Below are 19,949 nucleotides of genomic sequence, written 5' to 3'. Positions count from 1 at the left end.
TATATATATATATATATATATATGTGTATATATATATATATATATATATATATATATATATATATATATATATCATGTATATATATATATCATGTATATATATCATGTATATATATATGTATATGTATATATATCATGTATATATATGTATCATGTATATATATATATATATATATATATCATGTATATATATATATATATATTAAGAGAGAGAGAAAATTATCCAAATAAATCAAATGCAGCTCATTGACTGAAATGTAATCGACTCGTGTTTCCAGATATGCCGCCTGTTCTTCTAGTGCCTACGCCCGGCTGCGTTTGAGCGACTTTATTAACGGCATCATCATTTATCTGGCGCCGACACAGCCAATAAAATCGCGGTGGCCGCGTGGATTTTAATATCTATTTATCACCGCAGATGCTGATAGCCTGCGTGGAAAGAACAGCAGTGCTTTTGATTTTTTATATTTAATGAAACCTTGACCTTAGCCTGCAAAGTGTACCAGTAGGAGGGCTGGGGGTGGGAATGGGATGTGTGTGTTTTCCCTAACGTAGCCTCCGAGGAGGCAAACCTTTGACTTTTGGAACGCTGTCTCCATAAAGGACTTGTAATTACACACACACACACACAAGGCACAATACTGTCACCACTCCCTATGCAATAATCCACACTTATCACTCATCCCATCCTTTTTAATGAGCGATGTTGATTGGGTGAGGTTTGCCTTGTTGGCACAGTCCACATGGGGGTCAAAACGGCGACGGCGGCCCCCATAAAAGGCATACAAGTCAAATGGTAGAAGTGTGTTAGCATGGTGACATCCGCCTTAAGACCCTTGATAATTTGGTGAGAGGTCACCGACTCCCAAAGACTGATGTTTAGTGAGTGTGTGTGACACTGACGATTTAAAAATAAAATAAAATAGGACATTAGGATAAATGAAGCGTCCTCCAATAGTTGGAGAACAGTCTGCTGCCATCTATTGGTTGAAATGTCATAACACACCTTTTTGTGTGTGTCCCTGTTAGTTATATATACATATTAATATACTAGTTTATTTCATTACATAAAACATGGAACATAATGTACCGTAATAATAAACAATAATAAATCACAATTCAATTAAAAATAAGTATAAAAAAAAATTTCACACCAATTATAAATACAATGATAAAAACTTTAGTTTTAGTCATTACTGTCAACAAAGAAATGCAGCTTTTTTTTTTTTAATAAATGTGTGTATTTTCAAAAATAAATATTTATATAATAAGTTTTTTGTTTCCTTCAAATTTTTGGGGGAAGAAATAAATTTTTTTCCCGCAGAAATAAATACATAAGCAGAAAGAAAGGATATGTGAGGTTGTATTTTTTACAGAAAAAAAAGTGTAGTCATTCTAGAGTTTGTTTTTTATATCATGTATATTTAAAAAACAAAAACAAAAAAAAACAAACGTGTATATAATCAAGGGAAAAAATGCGTATATTTTCCAGGGAGTTAAAAAAAAAAAAAAAAGTATTCCAGAAAATTATGTTACATATTTTTGGGATTTACTAATAATAATAATTCCTGCATGAAAATTCTAGTAAATGTGTATCCTATATCTTCAATTTGTCTGATATTTACAATAAAAAATTATCCCAATTTTTTTGTTTGTTTTTGTTTTATTAGCATCAGCAAAACTGAGCTTGTATCACATTTCGCATTACTGATGACAACAAAAGTCACATTTGTTGCTCGTCATGCTGTTAAATAAATAACAAATAATATATTATTAAATAAAAGCTATTCAATATTTGTCTTGTACTCGGTATCGGTAGTACCTTCATTTCCCCCAAAGGGAAAACAACCTTATATTTTTGTAATGAATGATGTTCTGTATTCAATGAAATACAAAAAAAATTTGGGGTGTGTTTTTGTCTTGGCAGGGAAAAAAAAAATTCTCGAAAAAAAGGTTTCCTAATTTCCATTTATGCATCTTCAGTAGCGCTGCATCACCTGAGGAGACACGATTTTTACTCAATTTCAATTTTTTAATTTTTTAATTTTTTTACTTTCGGTCTTGGAATCTCAGATGGTAGACTCACGAATCATCATCAGCAAACTTTGTGAGACTTCAGCTCAGTGGGCATCGAATGGATTAACTTAGTTTTTAAAGAAAGTGTGACGATGAGAAAAAGATTAAAATTAATTTAAAATAATAATGTAATAATAAAAATTATTACATTAAATAACTAAAATTAGTAAATAAATACATGATAAACATAAATAATAAATGGAAATAATGAATTAAATGCATAAAACAAAAGATATATGAAGTGATCAAAAATAAAATTGGACTATTATTATTAATATAATTACTATTATGTGGATTAAATATTCCTACACGGTCCATGACTGTAACTGATGTAGTTCAAAGTTTAACCAGTAGGTGGTAGCAGACTCTTATTTGTGGTTTATTCTGTCCGCTCTCAATGGTGTCTACAAAAGGGCGAGTACTACCTTTTCTTATTAGTTTTCTTTTACAAGTAGTTTACATATTTTGGCACTTGTATGACAGTTACGAATTTTCAAATCTGTTTGTCTTCGTATTTCCTGACTCAGAAACTCATGTTAATGCTCACTGAGCTGATGTCTCATGAGCTTTGCTGGCATTATACATGATTGATTTTTGTTGTTGTTGAAACTCCAAATTGTATCAGTGTTATAATTGTTCATAAGAAAAATGTTACAATTTGCAAATATGTCCTGGAGGTTGTGAATGCGTGTGCCGACTTACGTCGTTGAGCCATTGGGCAAAGGCGGAGGTTCGAGTGAAGACGGTTGGCTTCTTAGACTCGTTGCACACTCGTGATGACACAAAGCTGGTGACGCCTTGCACGTACCAGCGGCCGTCCTCGCCCTGACAGTTGAGAGGGCCGCCGGAGTCGCCCTAAAAAAATTTAAAAAAGAGACCGGAAGTGCTTACAGGTGGAAGGAAGTCACAATTCAGTCTCTCAAGTTTTCACCTTCAAGTTAAATTTTTTTTTTAAAAAAAAGCAAACAAGTTGAGTCAAAGTTACTGTACATTAAATGATGTTAAAAATTCTTTAAGTTCCAATGGTTTGCAAGACCTTGAACGTGTATAGACTGAGTCCTAATCAGTGATTGGATGGCAGAGCAGTAGTCAGCCTGCTTGCAAGTCAGCTTTCTCAAGTCAAATTCAAATCATGATTTCCAAATCCAAGCCAAGTCGAGTCTTTTATCAGTTTTAGCCAAGCAAGTCCAAACCCTCAAATTGGCAGCTCAAGTCAGTCCCCACCTCGGTCGTTGGCTTCCCCCCGATTGTAACCGACGGCGTCCTTAACGTACATTACACCCCGACACAGCGTCTCCGCCGGCGCAGATCATGGTGGTCTTGACGTTGATGCCCCACCAGTCGCTCCGACTGCACACGCTGTGCTGCACCACGGGCAGCAAGGCCTGTTGCAGTTTGGCCGGCATCGGACCGTGGCCTGAAAACAACAATTTAGCCTCATCAATGTGGCGAGTCATCAAACTTCAAGCAATGACAAAAACTCAAATGACTCATTTTTGCGTCGCCCCTCTTTTCTAATATATGAGATTGGTCAAAAGATCTAGAAGTTTGTCTCGAAAGGGTCCCTGGTCATGGCGCTTAACTCATTTGCTCCCAAAAACGTATAAATATGTTTTAAGTGTCCCATAGACATATTTATACATTTATGTTTTTATTTTTGTTTATTTATGCTTGAGCATACAGAAGGCTTTGGTGCAGCTTCTCAACTGCAAAGAACGGTTAAAGAAATGGTAGTTATTACACAAAAGGCCAGCAGGTGGCAGCAGAGCAAAGGAGATCACCCAAGGCATTTCCATGTTGGAAAAACAACTCAATTACTCACAATTGTAAATGGATTTGTGAATAATGATGAAACTTGGCTATATTCTAATGCTAATTGATGCAAAACAGAAATATATTTTTTTCCTGATGAAAGAAGATACTTTAATCTTTCTTTTCTGTAGGTTCCATGTTTTTATAGCAATAGAACATAATATTCTGTGGGCCTTGCAAAATCAGTCAAATCCAGTAAAACAGCTGGGAGTGAAGTGCACTGCTCTGTGTCAGCTTTAGACAAACATTCTGTGAATTTCCGCCATGGCCTCTTGACACTTTTTAGTGGTTCTAGTCATGGTAGACATGTCTACCAAATTTCCCTTGGAAATTGCCAACATGACCATAAATTGACAGCTTCGAAAACAAAATGGCCGACTTCCTGAGTCTTTTTTGACATGCCTTCTTGAGCCTTTTTGGCGGATCTACTCATGATGGACATGTCTACTAAATTTCACGTATCTAAGTGAACGTGACGTCAGGAGCTGAATTATTCCAAAATGAGTCTTACTGTAAAGGTTGCCCCAGCCGGTGATGTAGCACGCAGCCCCGTGGGCGGGGATCTCGCCGGCCGGCGGGAGACAAGCCGGGCTGATGCTGTCAGTCATGATGGGACTCTTATCCAGCTTCAGCAGGGCCAGGTCATTGCTAATAAAATAAGACAGGTAAGCTTTTAACATTACTGTACAGAAAGGTCAAATTTGACCCATTTTGACAGCAATTAAAAAAAAAAAAAATAATAATGTTAGGGCAAACTCACCCATCGCCTACATGTTCGATGTCCCATTTCGGGTGGACGACGATACGCAGGATGTCGCGGATCTGCTCCGTACCTTCCTGTTGGCTCATGTCATGTTCGCCTAGCACCACGCGGTAAATGTCCCCCGGCCTGAAAACACCAACTCAACTCAAGAGCACTTATAAAGTAAACATATAAAAATAAAGACAGTTAAACACTAAAACAATGCCGAGTCTCATGCTGAGTTGAAAGCCAAAGAAGGGAAAGTCAACTCCCCCATTTTAAATTATATTTTTTACAATAATATGTTTTATCCAGCCCCACCAGCCTAAATACAGTGTTCTGGTTAATATTGCATTAGTGGAATATGAGTTAAGCAGTTTTTAGCAATATCAGAAGGCAACCATTTCTGCCACTTGCTGTCTAGTGAAAATGACATCACAGTTGCTTAGGTCTCCGTGTTCTGTCCTCACTAGATGTGTGTGACTATTTAGACTAGTGAGCTCACATACAATATATTCACATACAATATATTCTTGTCAAGAAATGTTTGAGGTTGACTTCCTCGTTAAGACAAGTTTTGTTTTTGGGCAGTGAAAGGGTCTTGCCTAACGTTTAATGAAAGGTCATTTCAAAAGGGAAGGACTGTCATCTGCAAAGCAGTGAAAGGTGCTTTCTAAAGCTGAAACCCAGGGCTGGCAAATGCAATGAAAAGAACAGGGGCCCCAAGATTGAGCTCTGAGGAACACCATACGACAGTGGGGCAAAGTCGGACTCAGAGCTGATAAAGAACGGAACGTCGGACACGATCAATCAGAGCCGTAATGCAAGGATGGTCAAACATTATATAATTCCAGTGATTTATTTATTTTTATTTTTTTAAAGAACACAGAAATGGGCTAAAGAGACCCCTGAATTTCTTTTTCCTTTTTTAAAATATGCTGCAAGTGGTCTAATGTCATACTTGATATGTCAAACGATGGGGTCACTCACCAGATGCAGTGCCCGGCCGTCAGCACCCAGCGAGGCGCTATCAGAGTTCCTCCGCAAGTGTGGTGGTAGCGGCTGCCGTGCTTCACCTGCAGGGAGATCTGAGACCAAAAAAAAATCGCTTGCAGTGATTTATATCACTTCCGTTAGATTGGAAAGACATTGCTTTTTTTTTTTTTACCTGCCAGGGCCAGCTGTGAGGGCGAGCATCCTCTCCGTTTACCACCCGATCGGTGTTCGGCTGCACTCCTGGTGTACCACACCCAAGCGCTGACAAAATGAAGACAAGAGGACATCTTAGAACTTTGGTAAAATACACCAAAAAAAACACAACACTTTTTAGTTGCTAATAAGTAGACATGTACAGATTGAACAATAAGGGGCTTAAAGATTGACCCATGGGGAACTCCACAGGTCATAGGCATTTAATCTGAGACATACAGAAATTACTAAATTGTAGTATGCCGTGTTGTGCTTCAGTCAGTGACTATGACTCACCCAAGGCTACTTGCAGGACGAGGAGACCCAGTATCGGCAGCATGATGATTTCTGTCTGTCGATCTCTTCTCAACTGCCGTCTTATTATACCTTTATCCACCCCCCACCCCACCAAAACATGTGGCTATCAGGATCTGTCCACATGGGAAGAACTTCCTGTTTCACAGATGGTTGGATTAATTTTGGGGATTTGGATACAGCTGCTCGTATCATATACAAACAACGTGCCATGTGAAGCCACAACATTAGGTACACCTGGTTCTCATACATGCGCTCAGGTTTCGCTACTTTCCCCACTCACCACCATCTTGCCACCTTGAAAGTGCAGGTCAAAGGTGGGCTCCACAATTCCATGACAAGTGGGAAAAGTCCATCTGCTGCTGCAGGAATCCCGTGAGGCTCTTCATGCATTTTCAATGTGAGCTCGTAAAATCTTCTTTTGCACTTTGCGTGATGGGGAAGCACCAGCTAAACCTATCGGTGGGAGGTAAACACTCAAAATCATCATTTCATATCGCTTTGTAACACTAAACTATCTCATTTATTTTATCTTTTATAATGTGTAATTTAGTCTTTATGTATTAAATACATGCAGCATTTTTTAAAATCGTTATTTTACTTCTGTATTTATTTTTTCCCCTTTCAATTATGCATTATTACGACGGCGTATTTGGGCCACGTTTACAATTTGAGACTTTATGAAGTGGCAAATTTGCAAGAAAAGTACTCAGAAACTTATTTATTCATTACCCGCAGCATTTTTTTTAAATCGTCATTTTACTTCTGTATTTATTTTTTCTCCTTTCAATTATGTATTATTACGACGGCGTATTTGGGCCACGTTTACAATTTGAGACTTTATGAAGTGGCAAATTTGCAAGAAAAGTACTCAGAAACTTACGAGAAATACACGTAGCGTAGCTAGAGTCCAATGTGAGGATTCGTTGGTGGTTAATGGCACACTGTTCATAAAATAAAAAGGCAGGATGGAGATTGATTCTTTCTTAACTTAAACTTTACTCGCCACACATGGCAGCTAGCGCGACAACACTTCCTGATCCCCTATCAGCTGACTAACACTAACCAATCAGAAGATAGTGTACGGAGAGCAGCAGATTCGACATTAATTTAACTACTTCTAAAAAATATATATATAATAATACCAGAATATATGAATGTGTAAATAATAATTCTGGAAACATAAATGGACATTAAATATAATTTTTTAACAAATTAACATAAATGCTTGATCGTCCGAGTGTGGACCTTCTCAAAGGGAGGCGTCTTTGTCGCTGGCAGTACCCAACGCTTCAAGCATGCTTAACATGATATGGTTAATCTCTGCTAAAGCAATTACTATCTTCTTATTTATAAACTCGCAAATTTGCCATTTTAGAAAGTATATTACCCCACCTCTAAAAAATACACACACACACGCACACACACACACACACACACGCACACACGCACACACACAGAGCATCCTTCTGCTGTGACCACCAAACTTAAAACTTGATGTTTTTTTTTTTACTACTTTCCCCCCATCAGTAACATTTGGAAGATCCAAGAAGAGGCCTGCTGTATGCACAATCTGGAGGCAATTGTTCACGCCTGGCCGAGATGTGCGTTTCTTCTTTCTTTCTTTCTTTTTTTATTTTTTAATATGGCTCTCCGGGGAGGACGGTGAACGTGGATAAATTTCCCGGTTTTATGAGGCAAATCAAAGCAACGTTGCCTCCACCGACGACTTCTTGCTGGTGACCGCGTGTCTCCTTGAGGGACGTTTAAGAAGCAGTCGTTTGTGCAACACTTCCACGGCTCAGCGCTCAAGGATTCAAAGCTGCTTTTTGTTGTAAACAAAAAAGCTTGGTCATTTAGCGTTGAACATCTGTCTTGAATATTTACTTCCGATTTGAAGGGTTTCCCCCAAAATGGCCGACTTCCTGTTCAATTTTGGACATGACTTTTTTGTCCCTCCTGTTATGAGATACGTGTATACAAAATTTCATACTGTATGCTAAAACTGGTGTTTTTTGTTTTCTTTTCCCCTTCTAACTTTCCATGGGGTTCTGCCAAGTACAAATTGGTTGAGCCACTCTAAAAACAATTGGGTCAAAAATAATCTAATTTGCGTCAAAAAACGGTTCAATCCAGTAGTAAGGTCAATTTGGCCCAACGTGCTAGGTCAAATTGGGTTGTTTGGTGTATAACAACCCCCCCAAAATTGGGTTTTTAGGTTGTTTTGTTAAGTCATGTAATGTAATGGTCCACTTTAAAACAAATTATTTTGTGTTTTTTTTCTTCTGTTTTTAGAGTCTTCAAAGCAATATGGCTGACTTCCTGTTAAATATTTTCCATGGGTCCATGGGACTTTTTTGTGGGTCCTGTTATGAAACACGTCCACTAAATTTCATGTTGACTGATAAAACTGGTGATTGGGGCAGATTTTTTTTCTTATTATAATTTTCTTGTTGGTGGTCCAGAGTGAATTTAGAATTTGGACAAACATACCAAGGAAAAAAAAAAGATTGCATAATGAAGATGTTTAAATGTTGGCTTAAAGCAGACAGCTTGTACATCAATGCAGGACTTAAAAAGGTATCCTATTCCAAGACGTAACATTTTACGACTTTTATACATTTCAAACAGCTGGAAAAATGTGTAAAATCAAGTGAAGCCCTCATAAGCTCCCTGCACTCGATTGTACTTTATTCGCTGTAAAAGAAAAAATAAATAAATAAAGAGATTCCCATGGAGACGTTGCGGTGGTGGACAGTGTTAAATCATTCCTTCCGAAGAGGAATAGTGAAGCGGGATAAAAGATGGATGACGTGCCAGCAGCCTGTGCGGCGTTTAGGGCCAACGTTCTCCGCCGTTCGCTCGCAACGCTGCCAATTAGACCTTGGCAACATAAATCACACTTTAGGGCTGCGTGTCATCAAGCCGACCAAACGCAGACTTGCACTGCCACAAAAACACGCCACATACGGTCAACCGTCACTATTTCGCAGTTCACCTTCAGCGTCCCGTTATATCGCCGATTTTTAACTGATCCTTTTTTTTTTGTGTGTGGTTCTACAGCACTGTAATCAGTAAACCTCCATTTAATGGGGGTTCCATGAGTGCCAAAAATATGTCGTTGCGCCTATTTCTTATGTCTATGGGCGTATGACGTGACATATGTCTGTGTTTATCGAACGCTGAACTGTCCTCGTGTCCATGCTAGGTGTATATGCTAGGTGTATATGCTACGTGTATATGCTTCGTGTATATGCTACGTGTCTTTGTATGTGTCTATGCTAGGTGTATATGCTACATGCATATGCTACGCGTGTATGTGCGTGTTTATGCTAGGTGTATATGCTACAAGCATATGTTACGCGTAAATCCTACGTGTCTATGTACATGTCTATGCTAGCTGTATATGCTACGTGTCTATGTACATGTCTACGCTAGTTGTATATGCTACGTGTAAAGGAGTCGAAGGCGGCATTGCTACGCCAGCTCCAATCTACAAACTACGTTACGTCCCATTAACGTACTTTAACGTAACATACTTTGTCGATTGGAGCTGATGTAGCATGCCGTCCGCATATACACTTAGCATAGACACGTACATAGACACGTAGCATATACACATAGCATATACACACATCATAGGCACGTACATATACACCTAGCATGGACACAAGGACAGTTCAGCGGTCGATAAACACTAGGGTGACCATATGCCCATTTAAAAATAGAAAAAAGAGGACACTTGCTAACAAGAAAATGGTCTGTCCTTCCAAAAAGAGGACGTTTGGTAATAAACAGACATATTTCACGTCACACGTCACAGATACCATTTTTCACTGGGGATGCATTTCCTTGTAAATGCCGTAATAACCATCCTGCTATTTTATTTAATATCTGCATTTTTTAATTGTTTTTGTGCTCATTTCTGCATATATTTTTTTCGGACTTGGGTCATGCTACAAAAATAAAAATAAAAAATTACAAGAACTTTCCCACAAAGCAACACAGTCTTAATCGTGTCCGATTTCAAATTGATTCCACGCAAGAATGTGGAGCAATTTTCTGTTGAGTTCAACATTAAGATGTCAGTCGACTATTGGGTTGAGCTAATTTCATCCCGGGAGGGGGAGACGGGACTGGGGTACGCCCCAAATGAAATGCAATATTTTAGCTTGTTAAGTTTCGGTTCAAGTCGAGTTGTTTCAATCCTCCAGAGTCTTGTTCTGGACCAGAAATAATGGCGGGCTTCTTTTCAGCAGGCGGATCAAACGTGAATATTTTTTTTTAAACGCCTTTTGAGGTTCCGAAAAGACGACAGAGGCGTCCAAGCTGGTAATTGTCGCTGATAGATGAAGGAAACCCAATTCCAAAATAAGCGCGGCCCCCCACTGGGGCCGAGCAGGGGTACGCCGCCCCCGCCAACCTCATCTTTTATTACAGCTTCTCTGTTTAATGATAAAACGTCAACACCTCGGCCACCTGCTGGACACGTTACGTTTTACTGGTAATCCACTCCACTTCAGGCCGCTTGCCAGCCAGCCACCCTCCCCTGCCCGGCATACCGAGTCTGCCCTTCCTAATAGAAACCTCATTGTGGGAATTAAAAACAGTTTAAGGTTGCATCAGGAGCCCGTAATCAATAAAATATTCATGTGTAGACTGTTTCACCGTCACGTCACACGAACTTCCGGGTGGCAAAAGCTCAAGAATTCAAATAGTAAACAAACCCTTTTTTTGTCATTTGGGAAAACAGGAGAAATAGCTTAAATAATGTTTTTGACCTTCTTTTTTACTGCCATAGTTGGAATGTGTCATTGGGCAAGAAGATGTTACGTGAGGGGAATTGCTTGCAAGTGAGACCCAAAGTTTGAAATTTGTATTTCAACAGAATGAGAAGGATAAAAAAATTCAGGCATAAAGCACGCTTTTGCGATTAATCAGTTCCAAAAAGGTCGAACAAAAGTAACTTGAACCAAATTCAAAGCGCTATCTCCCATAGGAAATAATGGAAATCCAATTAATCGGTTCTAGACAGCCAAAAATATGAACAAAAGCAGCATTTTATAGAAAACAACCCAAAATATAAATGACAAGTGAACCGGATAAATTGGCATTAAACAACACGTTAAGCTTTTATTAAATGCAAAATGTATGTAAAAAATGTCAATGGAAAAGTCTTCCCAAACTAATAATAAAAACAAAAATATCCACTGAATGGGCTTCACTCAAATACCAAAGCCAGCGCCTAGGCAAGTAGTAAGCAAGTTTTACAACACTTACAAGAAAACACACAAAGTTGAGAATGTGCATGAAAAGCCCACCGTAATTTAGGCACTTGATTCCAGGAAATGAGTGGCCGAGTCTGGAGCGGACCGTTTCCAATGAATGAAAACAGAATTGGGACAAAATTCTCGAGCCAAGGTTCCACTGCAGTTAAAACGATTATTTAGCGAGGAGCTAACTTACCGACGTTCCTGTTGCCCGGATTAATGGCACAGTACTGACACTGAAATGGATCCACTGATCTGTATATATATTACTGGATAGCTGATAGCCCATACATGCCTGTGCAAGCTGTTGAAGCCACAGGGCGGCCATCTTACCACTCCTATCTCGCGAGCATACCGTATAAACTATATGTTTTACGTACAGATTAGACATAGGCTCTTAGAATAGGGCCGGCGGCGGGGGGTGGGAGGGTTTGTGGCGGGGTGGTCACTATTTTTTAACAAGTCGACGGTATGCCGAGAAACGTTTCTTGGGAGGAGCAATATGGCGGTCTCGTGGCTTCAAAAGTCATAGGCCTATCATCTATCCAGTTAAATACAGATCAGTGAATGGATCTCACGCTGTAGAGCGGACGTAAGCTAGCAGGCTAGCAAGTATGCTTTACTGAATGCCAACCCAACTAAACATTTTATGCATATCTGTGGCAAAATGTTTTCCACAAACCCGATGATGGCGGTTCAGTTTCCAGTGTGTCCTTTTAGAAGTGGCTACTACGCCCCATCAGGCAGTCTTATGATCTTCTCTGTATAACTATTCATGAAAATATTCAATTTAACCTCCTCAGCCACAGGTTCCGCTGGATTAATTCCGCTTTTCTGAAGAAATCGGAGAAAAATACCTCAACATTTTGGCGGCGCAGCAAGTTTTTGTCATTGTTTTCAGTTAATGTTGAATTCTGCCACCTGCAATACGCCTGTTTTACGCCTCATGTTTACGTGACCGAAATGAACCAAGATTTGTGCTACCTTTACATTCTGCATCCAATTGGCCGCCATATTTAAGACGTTGCGGCCGGGGACATCTGGCTAGCGTGAGATCAAATTGGAACGAACAGATCTACAATTTGGCGGCGTGCGACATCAAAAGCAAATGGACGTAATTTGGCCTAAACGGCGACTTTGTGATGGCTAATGGCCCCCAAAATGGCCTGTCGGCTCCCATTAGACGGCTCGCCGCCTAACACGAACCGAGCGGAGCCGGGCTGAAACGTTTCCCGCCTTTCGGACGGCGAGCGAAACGGCAAAGAGACGAGCCGCCTTGTTAGACGGCCCCCACGTCGGCTAATGTTACGTCGCAGTGAGTGACGGATAAAGATGACCCCCCCCCCCCCACACTTCCTGACCCCTCCAGATTGAATCCTTTGCAGAGATGAACTGGAAAGACCGCATGTCAACAAAGCAAACATCTAAGCTCCATTTGCACTCCAACATATTGGTTCTGGTTTCGTTACACTTAAATCAGTTCCAGAACAGTTTTTACAGCGGTTAGCATTGCTATGTGCCAACGGGATTTGAATAGCGTGTTCGCTCAGTAAGCTTCCGTTCATTGAAGACTCAAAGGCTTGGATTTACTAGGAGCCAAAATTGAAACTCCCAGTTGACGTTTACTCTAAAACTAAACATAAACTAGGAGATTTACATGTTGTGTATTGAAAACAAACACATGACTAAGTATTTAGTCTGCTAGCTTAATGCTAACACATAATGGAAAACATAAAGCAACTGATATTAGAACACTTTTAATAAGAGTAATATTATATAGACGAGCTGTTTATACCGTACAGACGTCCATGTGCACTATATCCGTCTGTCTTTCTTTTATTACGAATATTTAAATACACCATTACTGTGTGTTTTTACAAAGTACAACACGATAGAGTGCGTATTTTTACAATTAACAAAACATACCAGCATTTTGTTTTAACACTGACATTCATTTCAATAGGGAAAGATGATTTGAGATACACACGACTTAACTTGCGAGCATGCTCACGGAACAAATTGAACTCCTATCTCAAGGCACTACAGTATTTTAAAGAGACTTTGGCACTTGGGGTTGCGCTGACGGTTGCCATCATAGAAAATTTGGGAGAGCAACGCAACTGCAAAATGAAGTTCAAGTGATGGAATTGGAAGTGTTAGTGGAAGAGGCAAACACACATTAGTCAACCACTGCATACAATTACAATTTGCCTGTATTAGTCTGTGTGAATGTCAAAAAGTGAGTATAATGACTTGCTAACAGTTTGCGCTAGCATGTTATTTAGGCTAGTACGCTAGCTAGTACGATTAATGAGCCTCATATAAAGTTGTTTTTATTTGTGTTGAATAATTAAACTACTGAATACAGTTTCCTATGTAACATGGGTTCCTGGTCACTAGATGCATGGCGTTGATGCTTTATGATCTTCTCATTTTTAAGTGATTTGCCGCCATCTTGTAGTATCTCGTTTTGAGTGTGCTACTTGTGTGTTTTTGCCAACATTAAAATCAATTAGTGTGAAAAATGTGAAAATGAAGTTTGCTGTGTACATTTTGAGCACTAACACGCGTGTATGCATGTACGTGCGTGCATGTGTGTGTGTGTGTGTGTGTGTGTGTGTGTGTGTGTGTGTGTGTGTGTGTGTGAAGACAGAGGCCTCATTGTGCGGCTGCTTGACCTTGGGCAGCGGGCCCGCAGGCTCCAATTCGGTGTCGCAGACTTTGCCAACATATTTGTCGAAGGTTTGCATAAAATGATAAATAAACAGGTGTGTTTGCCTGTCAGGGGGGGGGGGGGGGGTCTGCAGGGGTTGGACGGGCGCCGTCCTGTGAGAGCGCCCACTGTGGCGTCGTCGTGATTTGTACGTGTTTGCCTAAAGCGTTAAGTTACAGGTCAAGTCGTCACTTTCATGAACCCATTGGGGGGGTTATGAGGGGGGACTGCAAGATACTATGAAAATAGCATTTTTTCCCCCTGATTTTTAAATTACCCATAATAATAATAATAATAATAATAATAATAAACTTACAATAATAATTATATATATTTTTTAAATTAATCTTAGTGTGACTAGTGTTATTGTTGACAAAAAAAGTTGTATACTATGAAAATAGCATTTTTCCCCCCTGATTTTTAAATTACCCATAATAATAATAATAATAATAATAATAATAATATATATTTTTTAAATTAATCTTAGTGTGACTAGTGTTATTGTTGACAAAAAAAGTTGTATACTATGAAAATAGCATTTTTCCCCCCTGATTTTTAAATTACCCATAATAATAATAATAATAATAATAATTATATATATTTTTTAAATTAATCTTATTTTTTAAATTAATCTTAGTGTGACTAGTGTTATTGTTGACAAAAAAAGTTGTATAGTTCTGAGAAGTACTATCAGAAGAAAATTTGTTTTTCAAGAATAAAGTAGAATATTTTCACAAAAAAAAAGGTTGACCATTTTACATTTTAAAGTTGTATTACAACAAGAAATTTATTTTTGAGCAAAAAAAAAAGGCAGATATTTTCAGTTGTAATCTTACAATGTCATTCATGGAATTTTGAATAGATTTTTTTTCCAAGAAAAAGTTTTCGGTTTCAAGAAAACTGTTTTGGCGAAAAAGACATTTTCAATTTAAGAAAAGGTTCTAATCTCACACGAATACTAAAAGTATTTTGTGGCTCAGTGGGTATTGTAACAGAGCTTTGACCATTAAACAGGAGGTGAGGGTTCGAAACAAGAACACATGTCGCATAATATTGAGAAAATATTACTCGCGTCAATTGAGTTGCGAGCTGGATCAGGCGTGGTTGTGAAAGTTGTTTTGTGAGTGTACCGGTGATTTATGACCTCCTGGGCGCTCAGCATATTAAAGGCCCGAGTGGCCGGTCAATTTGCAGGTGTCAAACGCGAGTGCGACTTGAAGTCACGCTGCTCAATGGCCCCATTATGAACCCGACACCTCCAGACGAGGGCGGGGGGGAAAATATTGTGTGCATAAGTGGAAGTGACACCCTTTAAATGCTTAACTTGTGACTTGCATGTAATGTATGCCCGCCATACGCCACATTGTCATTTGTCTGTTGGACGTGAGGAGGTCATTTCAAAGGGCTCATTATGTTTGACGAAAGAAGTCATTTGCAAAAAAAAAAGTCATTTCTTTTTAAGGATTTTTTTTTTTATATTATCAAGCTTTTTTTTTCTTCAACTTTTTCATGTCGCCACCGAAAAGTTGATGCAACAATTTTCCAATATCAGAAAATGTGACTTCTCTTTCTTCTTGTAATTTAAAAAATTCTCATACATATATATATATATATATTATGTTGGAAAATTGACTCCCTCCAACTTAATAAAAAAAAAAAGTATGTTAAAAAAAAAATTTTTAACCATAAAAATATATATCTCATATATACAAATTGAAAAATTTCCCTCAGAATTTTTCAAGCAGTTGAATTCCCCCCCAAAAAAAGACTTTTTATTTTTATTTTTAAATGTAGTCATTTCCTTAATTTTTTTAAAATAATTTTCAAAAAAGTATACTTTTTTGCTCAAAAATTTTTCCTTAAAAAATGACTGTATAACAATGCCCCCTCCCCCCCAACTCACTAACATTTTGTGTTTCCACAATTATTATTTTTTTTTGTGAAAGTAGGTTATTTTCCCCCCCACAATAATAATTTTTAAAAATTTCTTTATTTATTATATGCATTTATCGGGGGGGATATTTTACTTTTTCCCCTAAAAAATATCAGCTTGATTTGCACCAACACAGGACGGTGGTTGTTGAGGGCGTCCCAACATTTTTCCACAAAGGCGTAAAATATAATTGATGCCTTTCCTCGCTGATGTCATCATCACCCGTAGCCAAATCATTGCGGTAGGGGGTTGATGACGACACACATTTTTTCAATTAAATCCAGCGTGTAACAAAGCCATTGCGAACACGCATCCCTTAAACATTGGTTGGGCTGCACATGTCCTCTTTACGTGTGTGATTGTTTCCAGGAGAGGGTAAAAAGAGACAGATGACGTCACGCTAATAAAGGCGGACGGACAAACGAGGGCTCGCTTGGTGACAAGTGACGGGCGCCCGTCGCATTAGCCGCCTATCAGCCAATTAGCATCTGAGGCTAAAAGTTACATGTCAACAATGGGGGTGGGGGGGGGGGGGTGGGTGGTCACAGTGCTTCATGGAAGCCATTAAAGAGGGGGCAGGGGGCTCTGACCCTGACCCTTATGGACACGGAAGATCAGGGTTCACGCAGGACCATTAGTGACCATGCAACAGAAGCAGAACGAGACGCCGTGCTTATTATGTGTGCGTGCGTGCGTGTTGGGGCAGGTAGAACAGTGCCCCACCGCCTCCAACAGATGGCGCTAGCGGTTCACTGTTGGAGCTGAAGCGCTTTAGTACACTAGAGTCTCCCGTTACATATTATTCAATCTTTTTTCCTTTTTTTTACTGAAGCATTCATATACTGAAATGTTCTCACAAATACTACAACGCTTTCGAGACTACAAGCTTGGGTTACTTTTATTAGCCGCAGTTGTGAGATTTCAACGCACGCACACACACACACACACACACACACATACGTCGAAGCACACAAAAGCAGTTGACTGGTGTGTGCGTGTGTGTGCGTGTTTGTGTGTGTGTGTGTGCAATGAGGCGACCTCTGGGGCCACGTTTAATTGTTTAGTCATCATCTCCGTGCTCAGTTTGTCACAGTCAATAAAGTCACATTAGAACAGGCCATTTTGGGAGGTGGGGGGCTATAAGGGGGCGGGAAGTTTCTTCGCGCTTAGCATGGGGACCAATATAAAGCGTCCCGACTGAGACTTTTGTGGCTAATTTTAAGGACCGGCATAGGGACGGCAGATACCATATTTTTTCAGCTCAGTTCATCTTGCAAATGTCACATGACCAAACTCAGAAAACAAACGAGCCGTGATTGGTTGTCATTTTCAGTATCTTATATTCAAGTATCAATACAAGGTAAAATGGCCGCCCACTGAGATGGATTTAAACGGATTTTTCTGCTTAATTCATATTCCACAAACATAATATTAATCAAAATATCTTTACTTGTACTTTAGTACTACAGCCCTTCTAAATAACTTGGCATAACTAATCAATCAAAAACCGAAAAGTGTTGCTAGCTTATCTTTTAAGCTCAAATGCTAACGCAAACAAACGGCATAACTGTCATTAGACTCACATGAATCATCAAAGCGCTTTTTACACGCATGAGCGCAGCGGCTTATTGGCTGTAACGTTTTGTCCGAAGCGCCTGTCACTGATAACCGCGACTGACCGCCGCGGCTGGCGCGGCCGTAGCCATAACATGTCACCGAGCGCACGATGGCCGCGTAGATAAGATGCGCGCCCCTTCCTCTTCCTCCTCCGGGCCTCGACCCCGAGCCGCACACCCTCACTCGGCATCTGCAGACCACCAAGCAAGAGTCCATTTGACCTCATACTGACCTGCCTCACCTCACTGTCATGAACTCTGACACGCACACACACACAGCTAGTGGAATAGGGTCATATTTTTAAATGACCGGTAATTGAAAAAAAATAGGAGTAAATCTAAATAGCAGTAATATCAATAATATACATAAAAAGTGCCATTTTTGCAGAAATTGCGTGGGAATACTCAAAAGTGCTAAGATTTGAATGCATGTGCTCAATTTAAATAATGAATTAAAACCGGACACTTTATTAGGTACATGCATGAAAACAATGACCACATTTAAGTGTAACAATGTGGTCAACCTGGAAGCTACAAAATGTTAGCATCAGTGAAAGATGGCTAAAAATCCAACCTTGGTTTTCTCTACTGTAAAAAAGTTGACGCCTGGCTGGTAAAACCTGTTTAATAGCGACACTTTCTGAAAATATGGCGTGAAATGTGGGTAAGTGTGGTAATATAACACGCGTTGTTTTACGGCACCGTCGGGGGGGTGGGGGGGGGCTCGGAGACCTTCGGTGTCCAAGACAACACGCGGTGGAACGCTGACCTTGTCCCGTGCGTGATGGGGAGGGGACATTTGCGGTCCACCCGAGGATCGTAAATTGGCTCCGATTTATAACAACGGTCAGTCAGTGAGTCGTGCGAGAAATGTTTTCTGTACACTTGAAAAGCAGAGTCAAGACAAACAAAAACGAGAGAATGCAAATTTCCAGAGAAATTGTGTGTGAATGTTGAAAAGCTGAAACGGAAATGAACTGTTCCTTTTGTTCTTTTAATTACTGTGGTTGTGAACTTTTGGTTTGCTAATCCATTAGTTAGCTAATTCACTTAGTAATTTGTTATTTTGGTAACTTTGTTGGTTTTGTTATTTCATTTACTTCCATTATTGGTTAGTTACTTTCTTCATGTGCTCCTTTTTTCGTGTGAACTATGAACCATTTGTTAGTTACTTCAGTTTGTTGGTTACTTTGCCTGTAACCAATCATGAGTTAGTTAGTTAGTTAGTTAGTTAGTTAGTTAGTTAGTTAGTTAGTTAGTTACAGCACTTAAGATATTGCAGTTAGTCAATTTAGCTCGGTTTACTTAGTAAGCTACTTAGTTGAATTGTTTGCATGATCATTCTTCTTTTGAACTGTAAGCCATTTGTGAGTTACTGCAGTTAGTTGGTTACTTCAATTAGTTTATTCTTTTTAGTACTTTCTTTGTTAGTTCCTTGGTTCATTTGTTACTTTTTTTTTATACTTCATTTAAACTGTAAACTGTTTTTTAATCTCTTACCTACGTCAATGAGATATTGAGTTACTTAGTTTATTCATTTATTCATTTTGTTATCTCGGTTAGTTAGTTCGAGGTGTTTCGGTACTTAACTCGTACATTCTTTGCTTTGTTGTGTACTTTGCAAACTGGACAGCGGTGCATTCAAGGACCTTGCCATCATTCTCAAACTGAACATAAAGCATCCGCAGCGACTACATAAAAAAAAAAAAAAGAGACTTCATAAAAAAGAAAAACTCGATGAATCGCTCGTGACCTTCAGATCACCTCAGTAGTGATTTGAATAAACCCATAATATCGAGGAAATTAACGAGCAGGAGTTTAAAACCTCTTTTGTACAGATGAAATATTCTAATCTCTCCCAAGTATGGAGAAGACGGACGCGTTAAGCTCAATATTAGCTCAAATAATGACAATGCCTCTTTGGTGAGATTTTGATCTGGAAGCAGGTCTGGAGAACCTGCTCACTTTTCGGCGAGGTTTATTGCTGCAGAGAAGTTACCGAATTTTCTTACAAAAGGATAAAAATAATTTCTTTGGCACTTTGTTCGCTAGTTACTTCGTTCACAACTTACTTTGTGTCAACTTGTTAATCTAGCCACTTTACTTAGTAAGTTACTTCAGGTAGTTCTTTCATAGTTTGTTTACAGTATTTCAGTTAGCTAGTAAGATACTTCAGTTTTCCTTGTGAAGCCATTAGTTAACTACATTAGTTAGTAAGTAGTCAAGTTAGTGAGTTATTTTGCTACTTCAATGACATAGTAAGTTACATCAATTAGGTAGTTAT

At 39.1% G+C, this 19,949-nt stretch overlaps 1 protein-coding gene across 2 annotated transcripts; it reads right to left on the bottom strand.

Moving 5' to 3' along the window:
* Positions 1-678: 678 nt before the first annotated feature.
* LOC144062713 (chymotrypsin-like elastase family member 3B) lies at positions 679-7,166 on the bottom strand. Of its 2 annotated transcripts, none has more exons than XM_077584359.1 (9): positions 7,017-7,166; positions 6,116-6,589; positions 5,799-5,887; positions 5,621-5,718; positions 4,649-4,777; positions 4,400-4,536; positions 3,351-3,493; positions 2,779-2,931; positions 679-1,997 (listed from the first exon to the last, which is right to left on the bottom strand). In XM_077584359.1, the coding sequence occupies exons 2-9, from the start codon at positions 6,156-6,158 to the stop codon at positions 1,980-1,982; spliced, it is 810 nt and encodes a 269-aa protein (XP_077440485.1). In that variant the 5' UTR covers positions 6,159-6,589; positions 7,017-7,166; the 3' UTR covers positions 679-1,979. The 2 variants fall into 2 exon arrangements, with proteins under 2 accessions (XP_077440485.1, XP_077440484.1); XM_077584358.1 differs by having other exon boundaries at positions 679-2,931; positions 6,116-6,271; positions 6,417-6,589.
* Positions 7,167-19,949: the final 12,783 nt, after the last annotated feature.

Source organism: Vanacampus margaritifer, chromosome 13, assembly GCF_051991255.1.
Source record: "Vanacampus margaritifer isolate UIUO_Vmar chromosome 13, RoL_Vmar_1.0, whole genome shotgun sequence".
Classification (NCBI taxonomy): domain Eukaryota; kingdom Metazoa; phylum Chordata; class Actinopteri; order Syngnathiformes; family Syngnathidae; genus Vanacampus; species Vanacampus margaritifer.
This window is presented reverse-complemented; position numbering and strand designations above follow the sequence as displayed.